Source organism: Gopherus flavomarginatus, chromosome 11, assembly GCF_025201925.1.
Source record: "Gopherus flavomarginatus isolate rGopFla2 chromosome 11, rGopFla2.mat.asm, whole genome shotgun sequence".
Lineage (NCBI taxonomy): Eukaryota > Metazoa > Chordata > Testudines > Testudinidae > Gopherus > Gopherus flavomarginatus.
In genome coordinates, this window is record NC_066627.1 from 22024246 (window position 1) to 22051155 (window position 26910).

Consider the following 26910-nt stretch of genomic DNA (forward strand, 5'->3'; position numbering starts at 1 on the left):
AAAAAGCTGAAGTACTCAGTGGGTTTTTTGCCTCAGTCTTCACAGACAAGGTCAGCTCCCAGACTGCTGCACTGGGCAGCACAGTGTGGGGAGGAGCTGAGTAGCCTTCAATGATGAAAGAACAGGTTAAGGATTATTTAGAAAAGCTAGACATTCACAAGTCCATGGGGTCAGATGCAGTGCATCTGAGAGAGTTGGCTGATATGATTGCAGAGCCATTGGCCATTATCTCTGAAAACTTGTGGCAATCGGGGGATGTCCTGGATGACTGGAAAAAGGCAAAAATAGTGCCCATCTTTAAAAAAGGGAAGAAGGAGAATCCAGGGAACTACCGATCAGTCAGCCTCACCTCAGTCCTTGGAAAAATCATGGAGCGGGTCCTCAGGGAATCCATTTTGAAGCACTTGGAAGAGAGGAAAATGATCAGAACAGTCAACATGGATTCACCAAGGGCAAGTCATGCCTGACCAACCTGATTGCCTTCTATGATGAGATAACTGGCTCTGTGGATATGGGGAAAGCAGTGAACATAATATGCCTTGACTTTATCAAAACTTTTAATACGGTCTCCCACAGTATTCTTGCCAGCAAGTTAAAGAAGTATGGGTTAGATGAATGGACTTTAAGGTGGATAGGAAGCTGGCTAGATCGTCGGGCTCAGTGGGTAATGATCAACGGCTCCATTTCTAGTTGACAGCCAGTGTCAGCGGAGTGTCCCAAGGGTCGCTCCTGGGGCCCTTTTTTGTTCATCATCTTCATTAATGATCTGGATGACCGGATGGATTGTACCCTCAGCAAGTTTGTGGATGACACTAAGCTGGGAGGAGAAATAGAGGCACTGCAGGGTAGGGATAGGGTCCAAAGTGACCTAAACAAATTGGAGGATTGGGCCAAAAGAAATCTGATGAAGTTGTGGCACATGACTTAGGAGGAGAAGCTGAGGGAACTGGGCTTATTTAGTCTGCAAAAGAGAAGAGTGAGGGGGGATTTGATAGCAGGCTTCAACTACGTGAAGGGGAGTTCCAAAGAGGATGGAGCTCGGCTGTTCTCAGTGGTGCCAGATGACAGAACAAAGAGCAATGTTCTCAAATTGCAGTAGGGGAGGTCTAGGTTGGATATTAGGAAAAACTGTTTCACTAGGAAGGTGGTGAAGCACTGGAATGGGTTACCTAGGGAGGTGGTGGGATCTCCATCCTTAAAGGTTTTTAAGGCCTGGCTTGACAAAGCCCTGGGTGGGATGATTTCGTTGGTCCTGCTTTGAACAGGGAGGTCTCTTCCAACCCTAGCCTTCTATGAGAGTATGTGGCACAGGGTAAAGAAGAGAGCACGTTTTGCTAAAAAGGTGGTGACATTTAATGGAAAATGGGGTGAATTTCCTTGCTGTGCATATTGCTCCTAAACTACCATTCAGAAGCACAAGTTATCCCTCCAAAGGGCTAAGAGCAGATTCTCAATCATGGATTCCCTTGTTTGGGTCCAGGTTTTTGCATGGCTTTGACTTTGCCAAAGGGCTTAAACTCCTTGTTACCAAATCTCTCTATTTGAAATGTAGTGTATATCTGTGTATTTACTCACAGAAGTGTTTGTTCCTTCTGGGAGTTCAGTGTAAGAGGTTAAATGTCAATTGCCCCTCTCTTTTGATTGTATGCACAATCACATTGGGTTTCAATGTTAGACTAGAGTGGAGGCTAAAGAGCCTTATTCTGACAAGGAAAGTACAGGTTAAAACCATGTCACATGCTTTTTTTCCTTCAGTTTGATTGAAGAGGCAATTTGTCTTCTCTTTGTAAAAAGAGATCCTGTTTCTAGGTCTCATGCAATGGATGCAATACCGTATATAGCTAACTTTTGTGTGTGACTCTGTGCCTATGCACAACTGGTTACCTTAGTTTAAACCAGGGATTGGCAACCTTTGGCACACGGCCTGCCAGGGTAAGCCCCCTGGCAGGCCGGGCTGGTTTGTTTACCTGCTGTGTCTGTGAGTTTGGCTGATCATAGCTCCCTCTGGCCGTGGTTCACTGCTTCAGGCCAATGGGGGCTGTGGGAAGCGGCGGCCAGTACATCCCTTGTCCCATGACGCTTCCCGCAGCCCCCATTGGCCTGGAGCAGTGAACCGTGGCCTGTGGGAGCTGCGATCAGCCGAACCTGTGGATGCGGCAGGTAAACAAACCAGCCCGGACTGCCAGGTGGCTTACTCTGGCGGGCTGCATGCCAAAGGTTGCCGATCCCTGGTTTAAAATATAGCGTGTGAATGGTTTAGAGGAAATATTTGCTGCTGTATCCTTATCTAGCTCGTAGATACCAAAGAGTATACACTCAGCTGCTGGGTTGGCACTTGATAAAATACTTAGAATGTTTTACCAGGACTAAGCGGACTATTGGACTAGTATGAGATGATATGCTATTGAAAATGGTAGGTGTGAAATGGTCATGAGACTGGAAGGGCTTAATGGATCGGGTTTCAAACTGCATTTAAAAACCAGCCATGGAAGCATGTATGTTCTTGTTTGGGGTAGATAAGCTTCATTTGAACTCACTGAAAATGAAATGACGACACTTACCATGGTTCTGTGGAACTTATTAGCTGATTACTGCATTGTATATCAAGCTGTTGGACTGTTTCACATTGCAGTTGGAGGATTTGCCTGGAGGGTCTTTCCGTCTCTAAAGCTCGAATTCTTAAAGCCTAGGTTGTTAAAGTTGAATTCTAAAGTCCTAGTTGGTTATGCTGAAGCCAGAGCTACAGATACACCTTTCTGTTAAAAATAAAATGACATATATGAATTCAAAGTCTGATCATTGATAACACAAAGTAAGGCTTCTAAACCCAAAGTGAAATAGATACCATATTATACAGTGTGCTTTTTAAGTATCTTTTGTGCTTGTAAATTTAATCCATATGGTATTACATTTAATTCCAAACTCCTGAGAAAAGTTGATTAACTTTCTAACACTTTTTCTTATTGGCAGAGAGCTCTCAAAGTTTAAAACCTATGTAAACCCTACAGACCTGAGAAGATCCTCTATCAATATTTTGCTGTCATTGTTGCCTCTCCCTCATCATTTTGGGACCATAAAATCTGAGGTAACGAATTAGCATGATTGATTTCGGTGAGATTATTTTTGTCAGCATTTTTCAGAAATAATCTACGAATGTTACATGTGACGTTGCAGTATTGACTCAATGATCCTGCGGTTTGTCCTCTGCACAAAAGGGTACAGGTTTGGTCTTTCTTCCAGATTGTTAGGGCTTTTGAAGCAGCAAGCTCAACTCTTACCAGGCTGTAGGGGAAGTGAAAGCAGATGGCACACCTTGCTTTCCAGCATTCCCTCTGGCTAATACAAGAACAGCCTCCATAAAGGTTCCCAAGGGATGTCCCTCCATCCTCAGAGTAAGAAATTATGGCAATAGAGATGTACTTGTGGAGAGAGGGAAGAAAAGTGTAGGTTAGGATATTACTGTGCTCAAGTGTGATGTCAGGCCAGTTTAGTTTAAGGATATTCAAAGTCTGAATACCTTAAAAATCCACAAGGTTCTTCCATCTTCCAATGGAGTTTGACTTATTCTGCTTTCTTTGTTATGCTGCAACTATACCAAGGCCAATTTTGCTGTCTAGTTAACTGCTCCATTTAGCGCTGACTTTCTTGTATCCAGCTCTTCACTTACAGAAGAAATAATATGGTACATCACAGATGTTGGTAATGCTGCAGAGAGACAAATACTTTCATTTTGGGTTAGTTAAATTACTTAACAGTAAAACTAATCAAATAACGATGCAAGTGCTCTGAGATTATCAAATCCATGTCTATGCTAATTGATATTAAAGGAAATTTATTCTTTCTTCAGGTTGTCCTGGAAGGAAAATTCAGCAATGATGACGGCTGCTCATCATATGATAAACCAGTAACCTTCCTATCCTTGAAGTTGAGGCTTGTGAATATACTAATAGGAGCTTTGCAAACTGAAACAGACCCTAACAACACTCAAATGATACTAGGTTATTTGAATGTATTTATTTATTTTTTGTTTTATGCTGGATTATAAGAAAAATCCTGAATTCGAGGATTGAGTTCTCAATATTATACAACAGAATACTGTGCAAACTACCAGGGATCATGTAGGACTTAAATAATTATGTGCTGCTGTGCAAGTGGAAAGACACAAAGTTCCAGCCTTAAGTTCTTTTGCTTAAGAAATCACTTACGTTGCACTTTTCACTGTGAAAGCATTCCGATAGACAACTAAAATTGTCCCAGTAATCTTTAGTAAGTATTATCCCCATTTTACAGATGGGGAAATCATAGATACTGCATCTGCACAGCTAGTTCATTGGGCCCTCTGAACATGTAGTTATAATTATCTGGCACTAGGACTGTTGTAGCACCTAGAGAATAGGGTCAAGATCAAGACCCATTGAACTAGGTGCTGTACATACACATAGTCAAAGTCAGTCCCTGCCCAGCTCCTTTTAAATCAGTGTCTGATGCCTTGTCCTTGTAGAGGTTTCATAGTGTGTGCAGTGCATTAAAAAAATCCTATCTCCATAATTTCTATGCTTGCAGAGTGGACAGCTTTTTTGGAGTCGAGTTCAGGGAGTTTCTAATGAAGAAGGAGTTAAGATTTAAAAACAAACAAACAAAATCTTTATTGAAAAAACAAAGGCCTTTCCGAGTTGAGAGGAGCATAAGGAACTTCTCTGTCAAGCCAAGTGAATTTAAAATAATTTACAGCAAAATCTGAGCTAGTATCACCCTCTGTGTTGAATTTCAGAATCTGAAGCAAATTCTTGTGGCTATCATAAACCCTTAAACAGATCTTTTATAAAAGTGAGCACTGACACATTTTTGTAGATTTTAGCAGCGCACACACTGCTTTTCACACATTTGAACTGTAAGCAGTTCCCGTCTTGTGTTTTAATGTTGCAGGAGCGATGTTAAATATTGTTCAAGACTCAGCACTTTTAGAAGCCATTGGCTGTCAGATGGAAACGGTGAGTTGTTTTGTGTTAAAGATGAACTTTTTTAGAATAACATATTACTGTATTATATCTACTTTTTCCAAGATATCTAAGCTGATTCCATTAGGTTTTGCCTTTTTATTCTTCTCAGTACATCTTCTAAGATTGTTTTCAGATATGCAGAACCACTAACCTATACAGTCTTGTCCCTCATTCATGCTGATTTCAATTTACAGAATGGTGGAGAAAATAACCTTTTGAAAAACCACCGTCGCACTAACAGTGGCATTAGTACAGCAAGCGGAGGAAGCACAGAGACCACAACTCCAGATAGTGAGAGACCAGCACAAGCACTTCTAAGGGATTACGGTAAGGAGTGAAGCTTTTTTTTATTTTATTTTTTTTTTTATTTTTTTTAATTGCCATTATATCCCAATTTTACAAAACTCCTTTCCAGGTTGTGTTTGACTTACTGAGACCTTTAGATGTATGAAGGATATTTTCAACCAGAGGTGATGGGTATTGTGGGTAGCCCTTTGGATCGGGTGTTAGCTGCTAAATTTTGCTCCTATTTGTATTTATATGTTAGCTTTCAGTCCTGTTATAAGGTATTTTGTTAGTATTCTTATAATAAGAAAGCTTATGAAAAATGGGAAAAGTTAATAAACTGCTTATGTTTGTAATGTAGTTTTTGAGCCTCTTACAATTTGCAGCTGATACTGGGGCAGATCCTCAGGTAGTTTAAATTGTCATAGCTCCATTGATTTTGATTCAGGTGTGACAATTTACACAAGTTGATGATCTGCCATTCTTAAATCATAGTTGAAAGGATTCTGGTTTGAAAATTAATTATGGTCCTCTAAAACAGGACATCAGCTACACAGATCCCTTGATATATAATATGTTAAAATTTTGTTTTGCTTTAGTTTGGAGTTTGTTTGACCTTATAATAAAATCCACCCAGTCCTAAATCTGTATGCAGTGATCCAGCTGAACTTAGTGAAAGCCTGGATTCCCATTTGTATCTATTTGTCGGTCTTTGATTAAATCATTAATGTTAACCAGATGTACCTGAGAACAGACCACTCTAGTATGCTGTCTACTAAAGATGTAGAGTCTAGGGGCCAGTCCTACACCAGTGAAGATGAGTATTTCCATTGACTTCAATGGCAGGGGAAATCAGTGTATGCTCGAAGTTTCACTTCCGCTGTTGAATTGTATCTGTGCAGGAATTCAATTTGTCTGGAAATGGCTTACTTGATATCTGAATGCTGCTTTTTCAGCACATGGGTTTGTTTTTAATGTGCATGTTTTAATTGGTATGAGTTTGCACTGAGACAACTGCTTTTGGCATGTCGTATGCAAAGTATCTGTTTGTAGGGTTCATAGTGACCTTTCTTCTGTGTATTGGTTACTGAATTCTATGACTATGATACAGTCTAAAGATTGACTTTCATAATGTTTTGGCCAAAGACTTTTTAGCACTGTTAACATTCATTTTATTGGATTCTTGTGCCTTATACAGACAAAATATAGTGTTCAGAATAGAAACATAATTTGGGAAGCTCATAAACACAGTTCATTTTCATCTGGAGCCTCTGAGGAAAGTTCAAAAGAATCAGGATGGTCTATTTTCAGATTTTAACTATAACTGATACTTTGAGTTCTGTTACTAGTGTTCCAAAGAATGTCTTACTAAGAATTCCTGATTTTTATGTTTATATATATATTTTATTCTTAATGAAGATTCATTTTTTCCATCATAATTCTCCTGTCTTTCTTAGTCACAGGCACCTGCTTCCTCTGGGCACCAGGGGTGCTCAAAACCCTCTCTGCCCCAGGCCCCACCTCTGCCCCTACCCTATCCCTCTCCCAAGTCCCCATCCCTGCCCCGCCTCTTCTTGCCACTGCTCCACCCCCACCCTGCATCTTCTTGCCCAGTGCACCCCATTCTCACTCCTCTCTCTCTCCCTCCAGTGTCTCCTGCACACTGTTGAACAGCTGATCATGGTGGGCGGGAGGCACTGAGAGAGAGGGGGAGGAGCTGATTGGCAGGGTTGGCGAGGGATGGGAGGCGCTGGGTGGGGAAGTGGTGGCTGCTGGTGGGTGCTAAGCATCCACTAATTTTTTTTTTTGTGGGTGCTCCAATCCCAACAGCTTTCATTTCTGAAATCAGTTTTTTCCCCTACTCCAGTCTTAACAAATTGAACCTAAATGACCCTCAAATATGAAATTTATAAAGAAAGCAGATACTGAAAACATGCCATTTAATTTCAAGCCTGTGGTGCAGGAAAATCAAATGTCTGGAAATAATTGTAGTGCCGTTGTCTTTTTTTTTTTTTCTCCCCCAGGATTAATTCTCTCAATGCCTGGAGCTAATCTTTATGAAATCCTATAGTAATTTTCAGCATATGTGTTTTAAGTAGAACGCTATGTAATATTTGTACATCATATTAACGTCTGAATTAGTTGAAGCTATGAGTACTCAAACTATGAACTCTTACAGAAACTTAAACACTATAGCGAAAAGTTTCTGTATAAAGTAAACCTGCTGTTAGCCATTCCACAGCTCCACAATTTAAATGTTGTAGCTAGTATTGTGCAGCATGCAGTGGACACCTAAAATGTGTTTTTTCAGATGAATTATTCTAACTACATTCAAATGGCAAATCTGGTAAAATATGTTTATATATGTATAAAGAGAGAATGCTTTGAGAGTAGAAGCTAGTCTGATTTAGATATATAACTTGCTGGAGTTATAAACCAATTAATCAATCCATGTGAAATTTACTAAATTGCTAGCTTCTGAGATGTATGTAATTTTGTTTTCTATGCTTTATTGTGGCTGCTTTGGCCTGTGCCTGACAGATTGCTTTGCTTATTGTTACTAATGCTTAGTTATTTTCCCTCCCTGTGGGATGTGGTATTGGGATTATATCCTAGCTCTTAATACAGATACAGCGGCTGGACTACTGATTCGCAGTATTCACCTGGTAACACAAAGACTCAACTCACAGTGGAGACAGGACATGAGTATCTCACTAGCTGCATTAGAGCTTCTTTCTGGATTGGCTAAGGTGAGAGCTGAAGTTTCACTTGTTTTGGTTTTCAATAATTCAGGGATTCTGTCAAGCCAGAAGATGTCTTACAAAAAGAAACAATAGTTCTGTTGATTTGAAATATGAAGCATGTCTTGCTGCTATTCTTGGAATGATTTTGCGGACTAGATAATTGTATAACACATTCAGGTTTTTAATGAGAAACCTTGGTTTAAAAGGCTACCACTGCAGTTCCAGGGCAGTTCACTGCTTGGAAAACCTACCAGGGCAATGAGCCCATTTAAAAATCGTTGCTGTAAAGGCCACATACTGCTTTTCCCCTTCCTTCTGCCCTGGAAACAGTCATTCTTGTAAACTGAAAACATACAGATTATATTTTTAATAAGGAAATAGTATCTTTCTTTTTGAAATTTGTATTTCTGCTCCTCGGTCTGAAGCTAATGGGCTTGCTGCTTCTCCCCTCTTCCCAGTTGAGCAGTTAGATCAATCCACTAGCCTGGATTTTGGCATTCCCTGCAGCAGTCGAGATGCTGAGCAGATTTCCTCCCACCGTATTCCCCTTTATTACTCCCGTGACCCTATTGTAATTTTACCATTTTCCCTACCCCCAAAAAACTCCAGCTGTCTGTCAAGCCATCTTTTTTTAATACCTACCTTTGGGCAATTGTCACTTGCCCCTTTCAACCTAATTTAAAGCCCTCCTCACCAGGTTGTCTAATCAGTGTGCAAAGATGCTCTTCCCCTTCTTGAGCAGGTGGACCCCGTCTTTCCCAGCCGTCCTCCATCCTGGAGCAACATCCCATAGTCATAAGAACAGCCATACTGGGTCAGACCAAAGGTCCATCAAGCCCAGTATCCTGTCCTCTGGCAGTGGCCAATGGCAGGTGCCCCAAAGGGAATGAACAGACAAGTTATCATCAAGTGATCCATGCCCTGTCACCCAGTCCCAGCTTCTGGCACACACAAGCTAGGGACACCATTCCTGCCCATCCTGGCTAATAGCCATTGATGGACCTATCATCCATGAATCTATCTAGCTCCCTTTTGAATCCAGTTATAGTATTGTTCTTCACAACACCCTCTGGCAAGGAGTTCCAGAGATTGACAGTGCCTTGTGTGAAAAAATACTTTCTTGTGTTTGTTTTAAACCTGTTACCTATTAATTTCATTTGGTGGCCCCTTGTTCTTGTATTATAAGGAGGAGTAAATAACACTTCCTTATTTACTTTCTCTATACTACTCATGATTTTATAGACCTCTATCATATCCCCACTTAGGTGCCTCTTTTCCAAGCTGAAAAGTCCCAATCTTATTTCTCTCTCCTCATACGGAAGCTGTTCTATACCCCTAATCATTTTTGTTGCCCTCATCTGAACCTTTTCCAATTCTAATATATCTTTTTTTGAGATGGGACGACTACATCTGCACGCAGTATTCAAGGTGTGGCAGTATCATGGATTTATATAGAGGCAATATGATATTTTCTGTCTTATTATCTATCCCTTTCTTGACGATTCCCAACATTCTGTTTGCTTTTTTGACTGCCGCTGCACATTGAGTGGATGGTTTCAGAGAACTATCCACAATGATTCCAAGATCTGTTTCTTGAGTGATAACAGCTAATTTATATATATATATGTATAGTTAGGATTATGTTTTCCAATGTGCATTACTTTGTATTTATCAACATTAAATTTCATCTGCCATTTTGTTTCTCAGTCACTCAGTTTTGTGAGATCCTTTTGTAGCTCTTCACAATCTGCCTGGGACTTCAGTATCTTCAGTAGTTTTGTATCTGCAAATTTTGCCACCTCACTGTTTATCCCTTTTTCTGATCATTTATGAATATGTTCAATAGGACTGGTCTCAGTACAGATCCCTGGGGCACACTACTTTTTACCTCTCTCCATTCTGAAAACTGACCATTTATTCCTACCCTTTGTTTCTTATCTTTTAACCAGTTACCAGTCCATGAGAGAACCTTCCCTCTTATCCCATGACTGCTTATTTTGCTTAAGAGACTTTGGTGAGGGACCTTGTCAAAGGCTTTCTGAAAATCTAAATACACTATATCCAGTGGATCTCCTTAAAGAATTCTAGTGGATTGGTGAGGCATGATTTCCCTTTACAAAAACCATGTTGACTATTTCCCAACAAATTATGTTCATCTAATGGTCAAGGAAGCTGTCATAACTATAAAGGGAAGGGAACAGCCCTCCTGTGTACAATACTATAAAATCCCTAATGGCTAGAGACACCAAAATCCTTTTACCTATAAAGGGTTAAAAAGCTCAGAAAACCTGACTGACACCTGATCCAAAGGACCAATAGAGGGACAAGATACTTTCAAATCTTGGTGCAGGGAAGGCTTTTGTTTGTGCTCTTTTTTTTGGTGGTTGTTCGCTCTTGAGACTAAGAGGGACCAGACATCAATCCACACTTTCCAAATCTTTCTGAACCATCTCTCATGTTTCAAACTTGTAAGTAACAGCCAAGCAAGGCGTGTTAGTTTAATTTTTGTTTTCTCAACGTGTAAATGTTCCTTTTTGCTGAGAGAATTTTACCTCTGTTTGCTGTAATTTTGAACCTAAGTCTAGAGGGGGTTTCTCTGGGCTCTATGAATCTAATTACCCTGTAAAGTTATTTTCCATCCTGATTTTACAGAGATGACTTTTACCTTTCTTTCTTTAATTAAAAGCCTTCTTTTTAAGAACTTGATTGATTTTTTCCTTGTTTTAAGATCCAAGGGGATTGGATCTGGACTCACCAGGAATTGGTGGGGGAAAGGAGGGGGGATGGTTACATTCTCCTTGTGTTAAGATCCAAGGAGTGGGATCAGTGTTCACCAGGAACTTGGTGAAGAAGTCTCTCAAGGCTGCCCAGGGAGGGGAAGGTTTTTGGGGGAAAGAGTGTTCCAGACACTCAGAAATCTGACTGGTGGCAGCGAGACCAGATCTAAGCTGGTAGTTAAGCTTAGAGGTGTTTTATGCAGGTCCCCACATCAGTACCCTAAAGTTCAGAGTGGAGGAGGAACCTTGACAGAAGCCAAAGCTCTCCTGTCAATGCCATCTGTGCAGGCACCTGTTCATCTCCAGAATGCATCTTCCCCTGCCTGGGCCCTTACCCTTAACTGTGAGGATGGATGATACCACCACATACACCCATGATTCCCTCACTCTGGCTCCAAGAGCCCTGTAGTCAATACAGATCTGCTCAGGGTTACATCTGCCCACTAATAAGAGAGCAGTAGAGAGACAGATGAGCCTTGGCAATCTTTCTATACTGTCTTGGATACAGGCTCTAGGCAGGCAGCAACTTCCTGGGATGGCAAGTCAGGCTGGTAGATAGATGCCTCTATCCACTTCCATCACCCATGGATGGGTGCCTGTGCTGCCTCCTCTTTTGGGTGGTGGCCCTGAGCCTCCCAGCCTTGGGGGAGATGGCTTCTCTTGCTCAGCCATGAGGTCTGATCATCTCCTCCTGTTGCCAGTATAGCATACTGGTTCTTGATCTTGATGGACTGGGTGAGGATGGAGCACTATGTACTGCCTGAGGTCTCCTTCCCGCAGAGCAGCCATTTTCCTTCCTGTTCTGGTGCTGTTATTGCCTTCTGTAGTCAGCTAGTGACCTCCATCCAGACGTCCCCATGTACATAATATCAACTAAGTCCTCGCATAATAAATGACAATAAGCTCTTTGGCTAGGATCTGCCCCAGCTTGTGTCTTGGACAGCACTAAGACTGTTTGGTACTCAGTAAATAAATAAAAATCCCAGCTGGTGAGAAGCCAAATTCAACATGGGAATAACCGTCAGAGTGCCATTGGGAAGTCTGTTGTAATCACTGGAGATGATTCGGCCTGAGACCAGCCTTCAGAACAGTTGGAGAATTGAGAGGCACCAGACTTTCAATGACACGCAGGTTGAAGGTGTGACAGTCTCTAACGGCAGCTCCACTGTGTGACATCCAGTGCTGGGATGTAGGAGAGGCTGCCTGTCTCTGAGCTCACAACTGTGTCCCCACCAACAGAGGCATAGAATCATAGAATATCAGGGTTGGAAGGGACCTCAGGAGGTCATCTAGTCCAACCCTCTGCTCAAAGCAGGAGCAATTCCAAACTAAATCATCCCAGCCAGGGCTTCGTCAAGCCTGACCATAAAAACCTTCAAGAAAGGAGATTCCAACACCTTCCTAGGTAACCCATTCCAGTGCTTCACCACCCTCCTAGTGAACAAGTTTTTTTCCTAATATCCAACCTAGACCTCCACCACTGCAACTTGAGACCATTACTCCTTGTACTGTCATCTGCTACCACCGAGAACAGTCTAGATCAGGTGTCGGCGTCCTTTCAGAAGTGGTGTGCCGAGTCTTCATTTATTCATGCTATTTAAGGTTTCATGTGCCAGGAATACATTTTAATGTTTTTAGAAGATCTCTTTCTAGAAGTCTATAATATATAACTAAACTATTGTTGTATGTAAAGTAAATTAAGGTTTTTTAAATGTTTAAGAAGCTTAATTTAATTTTAAATTAAAATGCAGAGCCTCCTGAACTGGTGGCCAGGATCCACGCAGTGTGAGTGCCACTGAAAATCAGCTCGCGTGCTGCCTTTGGCACACATGCCATAGATTGTCCCTGGTCTAGATCTATCCTCTTTGGAACCCCCTTTCAGGTAGTTGAAAGCAGCTATCAAATCCCCCCCTCATTCTTCTCTTCCACAGGCTAAGTGATCCCAGTTCCCTCAGCCTCTCCTCATAAATCATATGCTCCAGCCCCCTAATCATTTTTATTGCCCTCCGCTGGACTCTTTTTCCACATTCTTCTTGTAGTGTGGGGCCCAAAACTGGACACAGCATTCCAGATGAGGCCTCACCAATGCCGAATAGAGGGGAATGATCACGTCCCTCGATGTGCTGGCAGTGCCTCTGCTTATACAGCCCAAAATGCTGTTAGCCTTCTTAGCAACAAGGGCACACTGTTGACTCATATGCAGCTTCTCATCCACTGTAACCCCTAGGTCCTTTTCTGCAGAAACTGCTGCAAAGCCACTCGGTCCCTAGTCTGTAGCAGTGCATGAGATTCTTCTGTCCTAAGTGCAGGACTCTGCACTTGTCCTTGTTGAACCTCATCAGATTTCTTTTGGCCCAATCTTCTAATTTGTCTAGGTCCCTCTGTATCCTACCCCAACCCTTCAGCATATCTACCACTCCTCTCAGTTTAGTGTCATCTGCAAACTTGCTGAGAATGCACTCCACGCCATTCTCCCGATCATTAATGAAGATACTAAACAAAACCGTCCCCAGGACCAACCCTTGGGGCACTCCGCTTGATATGAGCTGCCAACTAGACATGGAGCCATTGATCACTACCCGTTGAGCCCGATGATCTAGCCAGCTTTCTATCTACCTTATAGTCCATTCATCCAATCCATTCTTTTTTAACTTGCTGGCAAGAATACTGTGGGAGACGGTATCAAAAGCTTTGCTAAAGTCAAGGAACAACATGTCCACTGCTTTCCCCTCACCCACAGAGCCATCATAGAAGGCAATTAGGTTAGTCAGGCATGACTTGCCCTTGGTGAATCCATGCTGACTGTTCCTGATCACTTTCCTCTCCAAGTGCTTCAGAATTGATTCCTTGAGGACCTGCTGCTTGAGTTTTCCAGGGACTGAGGTGAGGCTGACTGGCCTGTAGTTCCCCAGATCCTCCTCCTTCCCTTTTTTAAAGATGGACACTACATTAGCCTTTTTCCAGTCATCTGGGACCTCCCTGATTGCCATGAGTTTTCAAAGATAATGGCCAATGGCTCTGCAATCACATCCGCCAACTCCTTTAGCACCCTCGGGTGCACTGCATCCGGCCCCATGGACTTGTGCTTGTCCAGCTTTTCTAAATAGGCATGATATAGAGGTATACACTAGCAGGCAAAGTACTGTCTGAGGCCAGGAATTGTAGCTCCCTGTTCTAGGCACTGGGGACTTCCTTCTTACATGAGACGTTTCTAAGGTGTGGCTAAATTATAGGGAGCAGGGAAATGCAAATGGGCTGATTGCATCAGTGTTAGCTGTATGGCTAGAGCAATCCAATATGGGAGGAGGGAAGAAAGGAGGACAGTTTTTCATCTTTAACTCTGTATCAAGGCAACCTTTGCCCCCTAGTTTGTGGTACTGTTCGCTAGCTTCCAAGATCTTGGACTCTGGCTCTATGGTTGTCCAACCAGGCCAGAAGTTCCTTCCCATTTATATGTTGGGGCGTTTCCCACTAATTAGTCAGAGAGTGGCCTGGCGGAAGAAGCAAAGTAACTACTACTGAAAGGTTCTGCTCCACAGACTGCTTTCCTTTCACTTCCTCTCTTCCTGCGAGAAAGCTGCGATGTTAACTGAAGGCTGAGAGCAGAAAGTTCCATTGATGGAATGAAGTCACACAAAGAGAGCTGTCAGAGGTTAGTGATGCCAAAACCCAGACAAGTGGACAGGTCCAATTACCTGCATGAGAGAGGTGACAACCCGTAAGTTCCAAAATAAGGAAGCTAAGCAGAAATCCATCTTGCAGCAAGTCCACTAGTAAACCAGCTGGTGTCCTCAGTTCTTTAGATGTAAACCAGTACGTACTGCGGTAGGATTCGTGCACAATCGCTTCACTGAGACTTTGGTGGTCCATTGCACATCAGCATTATATTAAACCTGTCTTACTCACAGTGCTTTCCTGTATATCAGAGAGCGGCGCTCAACTGTTCGTTTGTATTTTTTAGCGTTTAGAAGCACTAAAACAAGTTTTCTCTTCTCTGAAAGAGTTCCTGAAGAAATTCTCAGCTGATAGTCTCTCTACTGCTTGCTTTACTTAGGTGAAGGTGATTGTTGATTCAGCGGACAGAAAGCGAGCTGTCAGTTCAGTATGCAGTTACATTGTGTACCAGTGCAGCCGTCCAGCTCCACTCCACTCTAGAGATCTTCACTCCATGATCGTTGCAGCATTTCAGTGCCTCTGTGTCTGGCTCACTGAACATCCTGACATGATGGATGAGAAGGTGAGAGGATCTGTGCTGTTCCTGTTTAATGGAGGGAAGTGTGTAGGGTAAATTTAAATTCTTGCTGTTCTGTGCTAGAAGGCTTGCACATCTAAACCACCTGTTCTTGGGTACTTTTCATGTGTATATTTCCAGCGTTAAAGAAATGCAGTTAACCTGAAATCCTATAAACATAAATTAACTTCTGTCTGACTCTAAGTTGTGTTGCTAGAGGTGACAGGGCATGGAGAGTGGGGTGAGGGGTAGGAGAACAGGGTGAAATGCATCGTTGTTATGGAAGATATAGGGGATTGGGGTAAATGGAACCATCTGAGGGACTTATGAAAATGGGGCTAGGATGGCGGGGATACAGATTTAGAATTGTAGGGGCTTAAAGGGGTGTCATGGAGCTGTGCTCCTTGGTCTCAGAATGGGTGGGGGCTGTGGGAGGTTGAAAGCAAATTCAGGGGGTAAGAGGGCATAGATATACAAGGGGGAACAGGGTACCTGGGGTGGGCATGGAGAGGAGACTTGGAGGTAGAGATGTGTCTGAACAGGACTCCTCTCTGTCAGACCTTATTGACAAACCGATCTTATTGACAAACCGACTTAAAATTTTGACACTCATTGAAAAGACAGGAAAATTCTTTTCAAACTCACTTTGTCAGGGAGTTAAGTTGAAGTTGTGTCTAGGTGAAGTCCAGCTAACCCACACAAACCACTCACTTTCTTTACAAAAGTCTGTGCCTAAAAACAACCTTCACAAGTATCCAAAAATGAAAAAGTGAGGGCTCTAGCTAGTTCCCCAGTGCTCCACAATCCATTGCTCGCTCTCATCTGCATAGGCTGGGAGATTGATAACTTGAGAACTAGTGAAATGATGATGTGATGAGAGTCATGAAATGAAAGTCAAATAACTGAGAGGAGAAAGGGATTTTTAGTCAGGTTACTTAAAACTGTTTTATGCAGTGTGGTTGTAGCCGTGTGGGTCCCAGGGTTTTAGAGAGGCAAGGTGGATGAGGTAATATCAATAAAAGAGAGTCCCTTACCCATTTCATCTCACTCTGTTTTATCTGTTAACTCCCATTTAACTTCCATGCCTAACATTTTAGCTAAAGGAAACCTTCCTTAAAGATCCAGCATCCTTGAACCTTCAATTAAGGTGTGAGAGCCTACAGTAAACAAGCTCTGAGACCCACAACAAATTCTTCAGCAAAACTGAAAGGAGAGCAGAGTTGATGTTCCATAAAATTTCTGAGGTAAAATAAGCAGGAGAAAAAAACCACCACTTCCTGCCATGTTCATCATAAAGAAGCAAAAAAAGAACATACACAGAGTTTAAAAAAAAATCCTTTGGTCACCTTTAGCAATGTTCTGTAAACAGTGTTTTGTTTGGGAATCATGTTCTTAGGTGGTGGTTAGCAAGAGTAGGCTTAAATAGAAGTGTAAGGCATTCTTCGAGGGGCAGATTACTCTATTGACTTCAGTGGAGATGTACTGACCTACCTCAGCTGAGGAGCTCACCCGTGATGGTGACAGTGCTCCTTATATTTTGTTGTTTTAAATCAGTTTGTCTCTGCATCTGCATATTTTGAACACTCTGGGCCAATATTTAATGTGCACCCACAAACAGTTATAGCCCAGGTGTGTGCCCAAATACACACACTGCCAATGCTCCACAATCTCAACGCAGCAATATGAAGATCTGTATTTTGAAGTAGCACTTATACACCATTAGCAGTCAGAGTCCTAAAAGGTTTTCATTTTTATCAAATGGCTTCCCCCAGTGAATTGGGGGCTGAGCTGTTATGTCTTTGGCAGCGTGGTCTCAGTGGACTTTGTGTGTTCTTTCACACGTTGAAGGTTTTTAACATTGATCACACATTGACTATGTGCAGTTAACTCAGATCATCACTTTATATTCTATATAATCAAGTGTTGGCTCATTCTGGATTCATGAGGTGGTCTTTAATTCCTTTAAAAATATTTGAGGCCACTATCATGGGATGGCAGCAGTGCAGAGCTTTGTCACCTAGCCATCTTAGGTCAGTTAGAGGCCTGGCACCTTATTCCTTGGTAGTATCTTGTGAAGACCAGTGTGTCATCAGGAATTTCCTGGATTATAAGGGGGAAAATTTGCTATAGCTCCCCAGATAGAAGGGAATTCAATGTGTGTTAGTAAACCATGTGTAAATTCCATGGCTTTCCTCCACAAGATACAGTAGAACCTCAGAATTAGGAACACAAGAGTTACAAACTGACCAGTCAGCCGCACACTTTGTTTGGAACCAGAAGTAGACCATCAGGCAGTAACAGAGACTCCCCCACCCCCCCAATAAAAAAGGCAAATATAGTACAGTATTGTGTTAAACATAAACTACTTTAAAAAAAAAAAGGGAAGGCAGCATTGTTCTTCTGTGTAGTAAAGTTTCAAAGCTGTATTAAGTCAACATTCAGTTGTAAACTTTTGAAAAACCATCTATAATGTTTTGTTCATAGTTACAAACATTTTAGAGTTACGTACAACCTCCATTCCCAAGGTGTTCGTAACTCTGAGGTTCTACTGCAAATGATATTTCTCCCCTGGAATATTCAAGTTTGACCCTTCTACAACACCACTGGGAGCTACATCCTACCTTGCAACGGCTCACAAAGAAAAGTTTTCATTCTTTGGATTTTTATGTGACATGACTGCAGTTCAAGAAAGTTCAGCAGAATGGCCTCGTCACCAGCAACCCTTCTCTCAGTCACAGCTATGGATGCACTAATTCACAACTTGTGTGTCTCAACAGATTTGATGCTGCTTAGCTATTTAGTTGTAGCTTTTTCATTGATGCTGAATGAGCAAGCTAAGGGTTTTATTTTACATTATGAAGGTTCTTTGCAAGTACAAGCCTAGAAACTTTAAAGAAGAAAAGCTGACTGAAGAAAGAGTAGAAATATGGAAAAGAGCTGCAACACTCTGGTATTCTGCTTAAAACATCAGACGCATGACACAATCTCTCTGAAATGCATTTAATGCATGTCTGCTTAAATATTTTTATAAGAGACTTTTTCTGGATCACTCTCCTAATAACATCCCCTCTGTTGTGTTCCACATATATAACTGTGAAGAGATGGTGTATAATTTAACTTATATATACACAATTTAGCAGCATTCTTCTATAATGTGATTTTTGTACAAATTCGGCCAAGCTTTTTTGAGGGCTTATGTTTTTGCATTCTACCATGTATGTGTGCAGTTGGGATAGTCTTCTAGCAGTGGCAAGAGCCTCAAAATTTACTTGATCAGCAAAACTCACATGGCAGAACTTCATTTGAATTGACAATACATGATTCATAGATTCTTGGACTGGAAGGGACCTCGAGAGGTCATCGAGTCCAGTCCCCTGCCTTCATAGGGCCAAATACTGTCTAGACAGAAAAAAGACAAGATGGGTGCGATGATATTGTTTATTGGTCCAACTTCTGTTGGTAAGAGAGACAAATTTTTGAGCTACACAGAGCTCTTCTTTAGGTCCAGGAAAGGCACTCAGCGTGTCACAGTTTAAATGCAAGGTCGAACAAATAGTTTAGCATAAGTAGTTAGCACATGTTCTAAGGGATCATTCAAGGTGAAGTGATCCATTAACACCCTTGCAGTCTAGGACAAAAAGGGGGGTAGTGGGTTACAGATTATTGTAATAAAGCCATCAATCTAGTGTCTGTATTAAGACCATGATTCTTAGTATTTAGCACAGTTATGAATTTAAGCTCCCAGACTTGTCTCTTGAAACTCTTGTGCAGTTTTGAGAATGAAGACTGATAGGTCAGATATATAGTGTGTGACAGGATCAGGCCAGATGGCTACAGGAGAGTGTTAGAAGGCAGAGATATTAGTCCCAGATTAAGTAGATCCCTTTCCCCTGGGTAAGGTAACAGGGGTAGTTCCAGAACCAGCAGGAACTTGCTGGAACCAGCTACGGCAGGCAGGTTAATTAGGACACCTGGAGCCAATTAAGAAGCAACTGCTAGAATCAATTAGGACAGGCTGGCTAATCAGGGCACCTGAGTTAAAAAGGAACTCACTTCAGTTTGTAGCATGCATGTGAGGAGCCAGGAGCAAGAGGCACTAGGAGCTGAAAGTGAGAAGGCATATTGCTGGAGAACTGAGGAGTACAAGCATTATCAGACACCAGGAGAAAAGTCTTGTGGTGAGGATAAAGAAGGTATTGGGAGAAGGCCAGGGGGAAGTAGCCCAGGGAGTTGTAGCTGTTGCGCAGCTGTACCAGGAGGCACTCTAGACAGCTGCAGTCCACAGGGCCCTGGGCTGGAACCCAGAGTAGAGGTCGGCCCCGGTTGCCCCCAAACCTTCCAACTCCTGATCAGACACAGGAGGAATTGGCCTGGACTGTGGCTTCTACCAGAGGGGAAGGTCTCTGGGCTGTTTCCTGACCCACATGGTGAATCTCCGAGGTGAGCAAAGCCGCCAGTAAGCTCAGGACCCACCAAGGTAGAGGAGGAACTTTGTCACAAGTGAACGCTTTATGAACAGTGTTCACCCACAGGTGATTGGGTGCTTTTGTCTTTTATTATTTTCCTGTGAGTTCATTTGAGAGTGTAGAGATTCTGGTTTCACCCACATAGTTGTTTCTGGAGCGCTTAGTGCACTGGATGAGGTACAACATATGTTATGATAGGCATATGTAGGACCCAGGAATCTTGAAAGGTGGGTTGTGGGAGGTGTTGATCATTGTAGCAGTGGAGATATGTCAGCGGGTTTTGCATCTCTTGTTCTGGCAGGGTCTGGTGCCACTTTGAGTTAGTGTGTCCTCGTCTGTGGGGAGTTTACTTCTGTTGATGATCTTGGGGGGGCTGTTTGAAGGCCAGAAGTGGGGGCTCTGGGAAGATTTCTTTCAGGGTGGGTTCCTCATTGAATATGGGTTGTAGTTGTTTGTACCCCACATGGCTTCCAGTGTGGCATTGTAAGTGACAACTTAAGAGTGTACAGTCGACAGGAGTTTTCTGTATTTAAGCAGGCTTTCTTGGGGTATTTGGATGGCCTGTTATATGATGTGCTCTACTTCTCTGAAGTATCCTTGTTGGGTGAAGGTGGTTTAGAGTGTGTTAAGGTTTATATTCCAGATTTTCTCCTTGGAGCATATTCCATGGTATCTGAGTGCCTTGCTGTAGATAACAGATTTCTTGGTGTGCTTGGAGTGGCTATAAGGGTGTTAATAGAATATCAAGGTTGGAAGGGACCTCAGGAGATCCTCTAGTCTAACCCCCTGCTCAAAGCAGAATAAATCCCCAGACAGATTTTTGCCCCAGATCCCTAAGTGGACTGCGCAAGGATTGAACTCACAACCCTGGGTTTAGCAGGCCAGTGTTCAAACCACTGAGCGATTCCCTCCCCATTGTCTCATGAAATTCTTTAGGGAAGACAAGATCGGAGTGTTTTGCTTTAAACAATTTGTCCCTTTCCCACTTTAGGACTGTTTAAAAGAGGTGTTGGAGATTGTGGAATTGGGCATCTCAGGAAGTAAATCTAAAAACAGTGAACAAGAGGTCAAGTACAAAGGAGATAAAGAACCAAATCCTGCGTCAATGAGGGTGAAGGATGCAGCTGAAGCTACGTTAACGTGGTATGGCATTCATCAGAATATGTCAGCTGCCTGGCAGGGTATTGCTGCTGGGGAAATTAACATTCAGAAGAACACTGTTTTAATGGGTGGATATGATGGGTGGTATACTAGGTAACTTGGGATGGATAGTAACTTGCTAACTTTACAAGTGGCTTGCAAAAGGGGGTACCTGCCTTCTCCTTTGTTCCACTTGCAGTAAATTGCCATACAGTTGAATGTGAACTATAAAATGATCCCATGTAGTTACCAAGATAAATGTAACTATTCACCAGAACTTGCAGATGAACTTGGTATTGCATAAAAGTACTTTATGCATGTACTGTTGTAGTCCAGGCACGTTCCCTTTATCTATGTAAATATTATTAATGTGGGGGGGGGGGAGTTTTAACTATTAAATATGCTCATATCTGGTGGTGATCTGACCAGAAGTAAGAGCTTTTTTTTTTTAAAAGGCATGATTTCTGGGCGAAGATCAAGTAGGTGATCAACAGCAATCACCTACCTGATCTCTCCCCCAGAAATTACGCCTTTTTAAAAAGCCCTGTCCAGATGTTGTATCATCACCAGACATGATCATACCCTTATTCACTGTTCTTAGCCAGGGAATTTCTTTGGAAATTAAACCCTGAGATGGTGCTGTTGCATTGGTGGAGACAGATAATATCTGGGAAAATAGTTTTTAAAAAATCTGCATAATTTCAAATTATTATTGAATATTTTTATCGCAGTAGTGCCCATGGACCCCAATCTGGTCAGGGGCTCCATTTATGCTAGGTGCTGTACAACCACATACGAAGACCTGGTCCTTGTCCTGAAGAGTTTTTTGCAATCTGAAACCTTCAAAGGCTGCACTCCTCAAATTAGGGGTCTAGGTTCATGAAGGCTCTGCTGGATAACTTCTGTTCAAAGTAACACTAAAGCAATGATAGCACACACACCTACTATGGCTGCTACAGGTGCTTGGGATTCAAGAAGGGATTAGGAATTAAACACTTCAATGGACAATAAGAATATTCACAGATATATATGAAAAGTTAAAACAAATAAAAAAGAGGTAGAAATTCTCATGCTTCAAAGCATTCCCAAACTGCTTATGTCTTGTGTTAAAGAAGTAACTTCCCACATGGGCAGATTATTTGTTCCTCATGGGGTTTCTTGCACTGTCCTCTGAAGCCTTCAGTTATTGGTCCCTGTTTGAGACGGGACCTGGATTATGTGGATCATTGGTTTGATCAGTTGTCAAATTCCTATGTCAGGATGCAAAGGAACAACATGTCTAAAAGTTCCCATCTCAGATGGGATCGAGATGTATCTTTTTAGGATGTGGTGTTGACTGAATTCTTCTCTGATTTGCAGTATTATGCAGTTACTTGGAGCATTTCCTTCACCCAGTGGCCCTGCTTCTCCTTGCAGCCTGGTGAATGAAACCACCTTAATTAAATACTCCCGTCTACCTACCATTAACAAACACAGCTTCCGCTACTTTGTCCTTGATAATAGTGTCATCCTGGCAATGTTGGAGCAGCCTTTAGGGAATGAGCAAAGTAAGTTAAACATTTTGTGTCCTCTTGGTTCTGTAGATCAACATTCTTTGTAGCATATCTGCAAAATGTTTGTTTTAGTTAGGCAGTTCTTTTGCATTTCACACACTGGAAACCTGTTCTACAGGGTGTTCCACTGAAGTGTGAAATCTGGCATGTAATTGCAGACATTCATGCAATAAGATCAACAAAGTGTCACTGTAGTTACAATGAATATAAACCCTGCCAAATTCTCCAAATAAATGTGCACTGACCTGTGAGATCACATGCTTTTAGCTGGCTGCTTTGTAAATACAGCTGAAGGAATAAAACCAGTAACACTTGAGTACATTTTAAAAAGTCACACGTTCCACTCCATAAAAGGATGAATGTTTAAAATGTATGTCAGACTGTATGGATTGGTGTTTAACCAGCAACTGCTGTGTGTGGTATTGATTTGCTCAGTTTAAGTCTCTGTTGCTGTTAAATATTTCAGTGAGGACTGACTCCCAGCAGCTGTATTGTGTCATTGCTTTTCATCTGGTAGGGGCTTAACTTCAATTGCGCTCCAGTCTCTAGCAGACACTGGGTGAGCCATCCCACTGCACCAGTGGGATTAGCTGTAAAGGAGATGTGCAACGGGATTATATGTGCCATAACCCCTGCTCCTTACTAACTCTCCTAGCAGTTTCATGTGCACTTTGAACAAGAAAGGAATTAGAGTAAGAGCTCTGCAATACTCTGCGCAAGCATGCCCTAGAGATGGACAAACACTAGCCCTAAATCACTCTCTGGGCCTTCTATATACAAAGGGGGCTGCTTAAAAGATTCCATCCTCTCTGGTAGATATTGTAGATAGACACATCAGACAGGTCTAACAGTTTGCATGGGTATACGGTCCTTGTCCAGAAGGCCATTGACCAATGACACTAGTTCATTCCCATATGTGGGACTGACCAGGATCAAGGAAATCTGAAGACTCGGAATCTCTGTAATCTTTCTCCAAAATGGGAGATGTGATACTAGCCTATAATTACAAGGTCGTCAGTATCAAGGGATGACTTGAGTAGGGGCCTCACCCATGCCTAAGTGAGAGTGACTGGCACCCTATCCTCAGATGGACACTGACAGTGTCCACCACAGTGGGACTATCATCTTTGCCAGCCAAAAAGAAACATGGATCCAGGTACCAGGTTGTGGCCCAAAGTGCCCATAGCACTCCTGGAACTTCACTGACCATCACTAATTTTAAATTCTAGCAGATAATTTTTGTCCCATTTGGACACTGATGAACACCCACACCCATATCTGTCCAATCCAACAAGTTTACAATAACACTCCTTGACTTTCTTGGAATAATACACACACTTTCTCAACTGAGCAGTTCTTCTCTCTCAGAATAATGTTGTGTTTCTCCTAAATTGTCAAATATCACTGGCATTAAAATCCTCCAAGGACTGGTCCAAATCCAGGTTATGTTCTCAGATGCTGATGTTGTATCCGGGCCTATACAGTAAAGTAAATATACAAACATACTTATCCCTCCATGAATCCACTTGCTGTACATCTAAACAGGCAGATTTTTTTTGATCTACTGGCCTTACTTCTGCATGTAGAAATTACAGTCTGTTAGCTGAGTTGTAATGAAACTGACCTCTTCTTGCAATCAAACCAAGGTGATCCACTTGAAATCTTCAGAGAGCCCAGCAGAACAGTATTTCCATGTTGCAACAAAGATCCTCCTTTATTTTTGCTACCCTTCAGGGATCTGTCTTATGGGTCAGATGGGAGGAGTCACCCTGAAAATCACACAAGTTTACATGGTGATATAGTATATTGACACTTTTTTATGGGTATGAATACATTTCCGTCTGTTTGTTCTGATCACTTAGGTGTTTAATGCAATTGGCAAATTATTACATAATATTTTAAAATATGTTTTTATCTGTGCACTCTGCAGATGACTCTTTCCCCTCTGTCACGGTTCTGATCCGTGGGGTGTCTGGAAGACTTGCATGGGCCCAGCAACTTTGCCTTTTGCCAAGAGGAGCTAAAGCAAATCAAAAGGTCTCTGTCAGAGTCCAATGGGCAATCTCTAACTTACAGATGTTCAGCAGAAATTTCACTAAAATTGCAAGATAACCCACAGAATTGGTGACTGTATGTATTTCTGAATCACAGTGCCCTTAACTGTGGGTAATGGGACACATCTCTGGTGCACTTTACAAATTTGTTATAATACTTCAGTGTGAGTGTTGAACAAAAATGCTACTTAATTCCATATTATTTGTGTGTGTAAGGGAAACAGTCCCTGCGTTGTTTGGAAAGTGTCATGTGGTGGGACTGTCTGTCCTTCAGTGTTCAGCATTAATAGTTTGAGTGGAGGTGATGCCATGGCTTCTGGGACTCTTGGCTCTTGGGAACATTTTCCAGCATTATGGCTTTGACATACATTTCTCTGGCTTTTCGGGATGACTGGAAATGGATTTATTACAGTGAAACAAGGACATTCAGACTGTGGTTGAAATTCAGGGCTGTCAGCCTCAGCTGTTCCTTTTAATATTTAGGTCACTTACACAAATCTAAAACTATAGGAAACTCAAGCAAAACTTAAATTGCTCTTAGCAGTCTGCCCAGGGCTAACAGGGGCGGCTCTGTGTTTTGCCACCCAAAGCACAGCAGTCAGGCGGCTTTCAGCAGCATGCCTGTGGGAGGTCCGCCGGTCCTGCGGCTTCGGTGGCAAGTACACGCGGGACTGGCGGACCTCCTGCAGGCATGCCACCAAAGGCAGCCTGACTGCCACCCTCATGGCGACCGGCAGACCGCCCCCGGCACGCGCTTGGTGCGTTGGTGGCTGGAGCTGCCTCTGATGGCTAAGCAAGCTTTGGGGAAGCATATAATCCTTGTGATGCTTCTAAAGCTACCCTGGCACTTAAGCAGATGTGTCACTCAGTTGAGACACTTAATGGAATGGCAAGATAGTGAGGTTTGATAGAGACTATGGGAAGGTTCTCTCTTGGCATGTGAAATACTTGTTGGTGTCAGTGCGAGTGTAGCAAGGATACAGCACTTCTTACTTTTTAGCATTTTATACCTCTAAATTTAAAATAAATAAAAAAGCAAGCCTGTAACATGGCACTCAGGGCAACCCCAAAGACACTTATCCCCCGTGGCTTATGTGGTGGTGTTCCCACTCAGACTCTGGGGTTTGAATAACTGATGGTCATGAGAAACTGATTGTACCGCTGAGAGCAAAATACAGTAATTACAAGCAGTATGCAAGCTGCTTGCATACCTCTGCCAGTGAGTTCATCCTGACCTGCAATATCGTTCCTATGCAGCACCCTTCCCTCATCTAGTCCCGTATTCAGTAGGGCCTAGGTGGAGACTGCCAGAAATAATCTTCAGCTCTCTTTAAAAATTATTAGAATTGCTTTAACCTAAAACTCAAGTAACCCCAGAAAGACTTGCAACTTCCATGTAATCAAATGGGATTGATGGCAGAGAGACAGTGTTGAAAACCACGGTTCATAGGTACCATGAGTAGAACCATAACGAGTAGGACTGAATATGAAACTTTGCTTTAAAACTTATAATCAGTTCTTACAAGTGAATAATATTTAGTTTTCTGAATGCTTTCTTAATAAATAAAACCTATTGTTACCTATGGTTATGAACCTGTGATATTGTGATATACCTAAAGAAAATTATTTCTATAATGTAAATGTATTGCACTACAGGACAAAGCATTTAAATTGGACATAAAATTGTTCCCTTCATCGTAACAGATGTTTTTACCAGAACCTCGACCAGCTCCTAAAAATGATGTTGGACTCAAATACAGTGTGAAACACCGGCCCTTTCCTGAGGAGGTGGACAAGATCCCTTTTGTGAAAGCCGACCTGAGCATTCCAGACTTGCATGAAATTGTTAATGAGGAAGTAAGAGGTTTTAGTCTTTGATTTCCTTTGTTCTTTGCCTGTCAGCTTCAGAGTCCACTTGGTAAATTACACCCTGTACAGGGCACTTAACTGTAAAGCTTTCCTGTTGTAAAGGGTATTGCAGTAGAACAGGGGTCAGCAACCTGTGGCACGCAGCTCGCCAGGGTAAGCCCCCTGGTGGGCCAGGCCAGTTTGTTTACCTGCCACGTCAGCAGGTTTGGCCGATTGCGGCTCCCATTGGCCGTGGTTTGCTGTCCCAGGCCAATGGGGGCCGTGGGAACCTGTGACCAGCACATCCCTCGGCCCGCGCTGTTTCCTGCAGCCCCCATTGCTGTGGGACGGCAAACCACAGCGAGTGGGACCCGTGATCGGCTGAACCTGCCGACGTGGCAGGTAAACAAACTGGCCCGGCTTGCCAGGGGGCTTACCTTGGTGAGCCACGTGCCACAGGTTGCCGACCCCTGCAGTAGAACGTTACCAACTTCTGTTAACGAGGTGACAAACTCACTGCAGGTTAGTGAAGTCTAGGAACTATCCAGGGATGATAGGACCTGTGATATGACCCTACCTATTATTGGCCTACCGGGGAGCCCCACACAATATGTGTTGCCCCAGTCCTGACACACTATGATGACATGAAGCAGTGACTTGTTTCCTGCTGCTGCTCCAGGGAAAGAGGCTAGCACCTCTTCTTCTGTCTTGTGAGAGCTCTTGTAAATGTGGCATTATTAGATCAGAGTGAAAAATGTGCTATTCTTCCAGCTCATTTGAAGGACCAGTATTGGAGTTGACACTAGTTACAT

At 42.5% G+C, this 26910-nt stretch overlaps 1 protein-coding gene across 4 annotated transcripts in view; it reads left to right on the forward strand.

Annotated features, from left to right (window-relative positions):
- RALGAPB (Ral GTPase activating protein non-catalytic subunit beta) overlaps window positions 1-26910 on the forward strand; it is a 123422-nt gene that overhangs the window by 64447 nt on the left and 32065 nt on the right. For 2 of the 4 annotated variants that reach the window (XM_050918582.1, XM_050918584.1), the window contains 10 exons: window positions 2971-3085; window positions 3848-3998; window positions 4927-4991; window positions 5195-5327; window positions 7902-8035; window positions 14861-15043; window positions 20495-20646; window positions 22003-22190; window positions 24127-24233; window positions 25955-26107. In XM_050918582.1, coding sequence (XP_050774539.1) covers window positions 2971-3085; window positions 3848-3998; window positions 4927-4991; window positions 5195-5327; window positions 7902-8035; window positions 14861-15043; window positions 20495-20646; window positions 22003-22190; window positions 24127-24233; window positions 25955-26107 — 1381 coding nt within the window. The remainder of the gene's footprint in view (window positions 1-2970; window positions 3086-3847; window positions 3999-4926; window positions 4992-5194; window positions 5328-7901; window positions 8036-14860; window positions 15044-20494; window positions 20647-22002; window positions 22191-24126; window positions 24234-25954; window positions 26108-26910) is intronic. The other 2 variants (XM_050918583.1, XM_050918585.1) reach the window with 1 other exon arrangement.